The 6,223-nt window shown below is 38.4% G+C and overlaps 1 protein-coding gene across 1 annotated transcript; it reads right to left on the reverse strand.

Moving 5' to 3' along the window:
• Positions 1-4,677: 4,677 nt before the first annotated feature.
• Positions 4,678-5,277, reverse strand: LOC137621709 (uncharacterized). The gene has a single exon (XM_068352224.1). The coding sequence runs from the start codon at positions 5,275-5,277 to the stop codon at positions 4,678-4,680; it is 600 nt and encodes a 199-aa protein (XP_068208325.1).
• Positions 5,278-6,223: the final 946 nt, after the last annotated feature.

Here is a 6,223-nt window from a genome sequence, read left to right on the forward strand (position 1 = left end):
CCATTTAACTTACAATATCCTGCTGAGGGCTTTGCTCTCATATCTACTAAATCTGTTGGAGATTGTTTCATTGTCATACCATGACTCATGTCCATAAAGTAACATCGATCTCACTAAACTGATATATAGTAAAATTCTTATATGTAATTTCAGGCGATTTGATTTCCAAGTTTTACTAAACCTAGCCATTGTCTGATTTGCTTTTTTCAATCTTTCACTAAACTCTAATTCTAAAAACCTGTATTGGAGATCATAGTCCCTAAATACTTATTCCTTTCTCCTTCCAATGATATTTCTTCTTCCATTACATACTCCATTCTCATCATCTGTGTCTTTCTTCTATTTATCTTCAGCTCAACCTTGTGGGATATTTCATGTATTCTGGTAAGCAAGCATTGCAAATCGTGTGGTGTTCTGCTAACAAGGACAGCATCATCAGCATACTCTAGGTCTGCTAAATTCCTATCACTAATCCAGTTCAATCCTCCCCCATATCTGACTGTTACAAAATCCATGGGGAGGATAAACAACATAGGTGACAACACATTTTCTTGGAGTACTCCGCTGTTCACTGGAAATTCATTTGATAAGACTTCATTAACATTAACTTTGCACTTGCTATGCTCATGAACAGACTTAATCAACTTTACATATTTAAGAGGAATTCCATGATAATGCAGGATTCGCCACAAAATTGGCCGGTACACACTATCAAATGCTTTTTCGTAGTCCACAAATGCCATCAAAAGGGGATTTCTATATTCTACGTCTTGCTGCACATGTCTCAAAATGAAAATTTGATCAGTGCAACTTTTACCTTTTCTAAATCCTACTTGTTCATCTCTCAGCTTTTCATCAATCTATCTCTCCAGCTCTTTATTTTCATAACCACTAACGTAAGTGTTATGCCTCTGTAATTATTGTAATAAGTCAAGTCTTTTTTTGCTATTTATATCAACACTCCTAACTCCAATTCATCAGATTTTGTCTCTTCATACCACCTCTACAAAATAATCTTGTAAGTAGTCTGGGAGTTACTTCATTTTCGGCCAGTATCATCTCGGCAGTTATTTCATCGTATCCTGGGGCTTTCCATCTCTTTAGTTTTTTAGGATAGCTTCGACTAGAAACACACTGAATTCATACATGGGAACATCAAGATCTTCATCAACTTCAGGTATATCAATCAAATTATTCACTTCATATATATATATATATATATATATATATATATATATATTTATATATATATATAAAATATATATATATATATATATATATATATATATATATATATATATATACATGTATACATACCTATACATATATATGTATATATATATATGTATATATATATATATATATATATATATATATATATATATATATATATATATATATATATATATATATATATATATATATATATATATATATACATGTATACATACCTATACATATATATATATATATATATATATATATACATATATATATATGTATATATACGTGTATATATATATATATATATATATATTAACAAATATATATATATATATATATATATATATATACATACATATATATATATATATATATATATATATATATATATATATATATATATATATATATATATATATATATATATATATATATATATCGTAGACTCCTTTAAGGAAGGACTGGAACGTCCCCTGCTCGGGGTTTTTAACTTGAGTCTGAAAGATTAACTTGAGTCTGGACTAAAAGGACTTCTAGAAGGGCTAGAAACACGTTCTCTGGATCAAAATGGGGGTTTTTGAGGATGGTGAGTTCAATAGTATCATTTTCAACACCACCTGGGGTCATCTTCAAGGTCTAAAGGTCATTTATCAAGGTCAAATTTGTGAATTTTGGTAATTTTTGCTCGTTTTTTGTGTGTAACTCATAAATGGTGAGAGATAGCTGATTATAATATGAGGCAAGTCTGCAGAGCTGTCCGAATTTAATATATATTGTCATATATCGTCCTTCAAGAAAGGACTGGAACGTCCCCTGATCGGGGTTTTTAACTTGAGTCTGAAGGATTAACTTGAGTCCTGGACTAAAATGACTTCTAAGAAGAGCTAGAAACACGTTCTCTGAGTCAAAATGGGGGTTTTTGAGGACGGTGAGTTCAATAGTGACATTTTCAACACCACCTGGGGTCATCTTCATCATCTTCAAAGTCAAAAGGTCATATTTCAAGGTCAAAATAGTGAATTTTGGTCATTTTTACTCGTTTTTGTGTGTAACTCATAGATGGTGAGGGATGGTTGATTATAATAAGAGGCAAGTCTGTAGTTCTGTCCAAATTTAATATATATTGTCAAATATTGTATTACTCAAACATTCCAAACAAGCCATAAAACAATGAAACACTAAAATAAGAAATAAAGAACGGTATTTCTCATCACAACAAAACTCAAAGACATTAACATTTGATTAGATGAACATCGCTAGATGGAGAGCTTTTCTTGCCTCCTGAGGCATCTCACAGCCTTTTCTTTGTCACGTACATTGAGAACCTGAGCTTTCAATAGAATGTTGGCTAAAGTCGTACCGTTCTTTATTTCTTATTTTAGTGTTTCATTGTTTTAGGGCTTGTTTGGAATGTTTGAGTTGCATGATGTCTTCAGTTAGTCCCAAGCTCTTTATGTTATTACTATGGTCTTTGCCATAAGAGCTTGATGTTGGAACCTCAGGGTGCTTTGATAGTTCCTCTCGCACCCTCCTTTTGGTTATAGTCTCTGTCTGAGAGGAACATCTTTGCAATTGTTGATGTATTTCTTTGTGCAATCCTGTCTTCAAGGGATGGTAGTCCAGTCTCCATCCTTAGGTTGCACAGTCTTGTCCATACTGGGGCTCCTAGCATGAGCCTCATGGTATTGTTTTGAATTACCTCTACTGAGGCTTTTTGAGTGTCTGTTAATTTTGTAAGGGTTGGAGCGGCATATTCCACTTGCGTTCTGGAACAGGCTAGATAGTATTTCTTTTGAACATGGTCATTTGCTTCGTCATTGAGTTTAGTCATGTATCTCATGGCTGCCAGTCTGGCCTGCGCTTTTTCTTTGAGATATATGACTTCCTCCTTGAAAGTGAGTTGCTTGTCTATTACAACTGGCAAGTATGTGTAACTATGCACCCACTCTATGGGCTCCATTCCTATTGTGAGTGGGTGCAGGGGGTTTGGGGCTTTGATTGTCATAGCCTAGGTTTTGCCAATGTTTATTTTCAGTCGCAGCTCATTGGACTTGTGACTGATGGCATTAAGTGCTCTTTGCATTTTGACCAATTTGACTGGTCCTCGAGCAATTACACATGCATGTACCACATAGATGAATATCTCTACTCCTTCAGGGAGTTGGAGTGAGGCTATATTTTCCATGAGGATGTTGAATAGGAGGAGGCTGAGAATCCCTCCTTGTGGTGTGCCATTTTCCAATTCGTGAAAGGTTGAAATCACTCCTTAGAATTTAACTCTAGCTTGTCTTCCTAGCACATAGTTTTTAGTCCATGCTAGTAGGTGACCTTTAACTCCTTTTCTGGCCACTGATTACAGCATTGCTGCTTGGCTTGCAAGCTCAAAAGCTTTTTCAAAGTCTATGAAGACTATTCTTGCCTTCTTTTGATTTATGCAGCTTAGAACGTCAGTAATACATTCAGAAGTTCCAATTCCCTCCTGATATGCATATTGCTGCTTGTGTAGGGGGCCAATTCTTTATTTCATTTTGTTTAATACCATTTTTTTCTCCTGTCTTCTCCATACAGGATACTAAGGCTATTGGTCTGGGATTTCCTTGATCCTTTGGCTTGGGGATTGGCTGTGTATCTTGTTGCCTCCAGACTTGAGGCCTTTTGTGCTCATGGTGTGTTCTGTTCATCAACCTCAGGAATGCAGTTTCTCCTGCTGGACCCATGTGTTTGATCATTGTGTAGATGATCCTGTCTGCTCCTGGTGCAGTCTTTTCCTGTCTTGTGTACTGCTCTCAATTCCTCAATTGTGTATAGGGTGTCTGTGTCATCCTGTAGCTGGCAGGCTGTGTTGATCTCTTCCCACCTGGCTGGCGCCAGTTGCTGTTGCAACATTCTGGTTTCAGGGGAGAGATTAGCTGATAATGTTCTGTTTGCAAAGACTGTTGCAATTCTTTCCGCCTCCTCTTGTGGGTGTGTGTATGTTGTAACTGATGTTCTTTTTTTTCCAGCTACTCTGGTTAGCCATTTCCATAGATCTGTGAGTGTTGTGTACTGTGACAAGTTTGTACACCATTCCATCCATTTTTCTATTCTTATTTCATGGATCCTTTGTTGTGTTTCATTTTTAACTGTTTGCAGTAGTTCTCTGTTTTCTACTGTGGATCTTCTTCTGTATATTTTTGTGACCCTATTTAGTCTTGTTTTTAGTCTCCTGACTTCTGGGCAGTAGTACCAGGAGTCCTCGTATGTGTGGTTTCCATTTGCTGCCTTTAGGGGCATTGCTTTATTAGCTACGTTGTGAAACACATCAACTAGGTCTTTCTCTAGTTGATCTATGTCCTCTGGAGGATTGTAGCTTACTGCCCATTCCTCTATGGCTAGTTGAAAGCAGACCCAGTCTGCTAGGTCTTGATTCCATCTTGGTGGAGGTGGTGGAATTGGAGGTAGCTGTTGTATCTCCTATTCTGTTACTGTGGCAAAGTGGTCACTAATCAGGGTTGAGTGCACTCGCTCTTTGGTTAGGTGTCTTATTGCTGTTGTGGCAAATGTCAGATCTAGTCTGCCTCCTCTTAAATGTGTAGGTTGCTCTGTGCTTAGAAGGGTGACTCCTTCAAATTCTTCCAGGGTGAAGGCTATGTGTTCCCCTGAAGGATTTGTCATTGATGGGGATGATAATATGGGATGATGTGCATTAAAATCCCCACATATAAGTGTTGGTGCTCTTTCTGTATGAACAAAGAGTTGTGTCAGTTGCAGCTCTCCTGTGTCTTCCCTGTTTATTTTCCTGTATATGTTGTATATATCTACTTTTTGGTTCAATAATGTTAATGTTACTGCCATTGTCTCTACATTTGTACCGCAAGGAATTGGATTGTGTAACCTTGTTGTTGGTATAGTTGTTCTGACTAGTGTAGCTAAGCCTTTATCTGTGCCTATCTGTGGTGTGGTGTAGGCGTTGTAACCTGTAATTCTGAGCTTTTTTCCTGTTGTTAGAAGAGTTTCTTGTAACAGGATGACATCTATCTCCTCTGTTTTGCATATTGCAATCAGGGAGGACATTTTTGGCCTTATTCCAGCCGAGTTCCAGTTAAGGACCCTTGTTCATGAGTGTAGGTTGAACTGAATTGTCTAGGGTCCCTAGGGGCGAAGGCAATTGCCTTGGCCTCAGTGGATGGGGTGGATGAGGTGAATGAGGTGAGAGTGGATGAAGTGATGGTGGATGGGGTGAGTGGGATGTTAGGGATGGGGTCTGGTGTGGCAGAAGTGGAAGGTGAGGGTGATTATGGAGATGGAGTGGAAGATGTGGATGTTGTGGCATGAGAGGTGACCTCCTGGATAGCATGGGGGGGGGGGTGTAGGACTTAGGTTTGGAAATGAAACCCATAAGGACTTGTTCAATGCTGGCTGCTATGGCGTCAGCATTGATTTTACCAGTCACAGATTGTGTGACAAGGTCTGTGAGTTTTTCCCTTAGGACTGTGGTCCTAATGAAAATCGTTCTAGGCAGTGGTTTTGGGGCTTGAGGTGTTGAGGTTGGGGCTGAAGAGGAGGATCAAGCTCTAAAGCTTTTCATAAGTTCCTCTTGCGAGTAAAACCTCCTTCTTGGAAGAGGTTTGGGAGCCATCCTTCCTCTTGGCTTCTCTTTTTTCTCCTTGGGGATGGCAGCAATCAAAATTGCTACCCTTTAAGGGCATCCCCAAGCCATTGCAGTGTGGCTCTTTTTGCAATTAGGGCATTTAGGCATGGTTGTAATACCTGCCACCTTCTTGTCTATGTATTCCTGTGTAGGGTGCCTATGACTGCACACCACACAGGTAGGGAATTCTGGCCTGTTACTGGTCCTTATGACGGCCAAATTTCTGGAAATAGGGGATCTGGGTAATATTTCTTTACCCAGAAACTACCGAAGATGGCTAGGTCAATTTTCTTGGGGTGAGGCCCCTTAAAAGTCACAAGCATAGCCTTGGTTAAATAGCCAGCCTTGTTTGTTATTCTTTCTGCCGAA

This window comes from Palaemon carinicauda, chromosome 28 (assembly GCF_036898095.1).
Source record: "Palaemon carinicauda isolate YSFRI2023 chromosome 28, ASM3689809v2, whole genome shotgun sequence".
NCBI classification, from domain to species: domain Eukaryota; kingdom Metazoa; phylum Arthropoda; class Malacostraca; order Decapoda; family Palaemonidae; genus Palaemon; species Palaemon carinicauda.

Excerpts from the sequence above, each read along its gene's own strand:
- LOC137621709 (XM_068352224.1), bottom strand. The coding sequence starts at position 5,277 with ATGTCCTCCCTGATTGCAATATGCAAAACAGAGGAGATAGATGTCATC.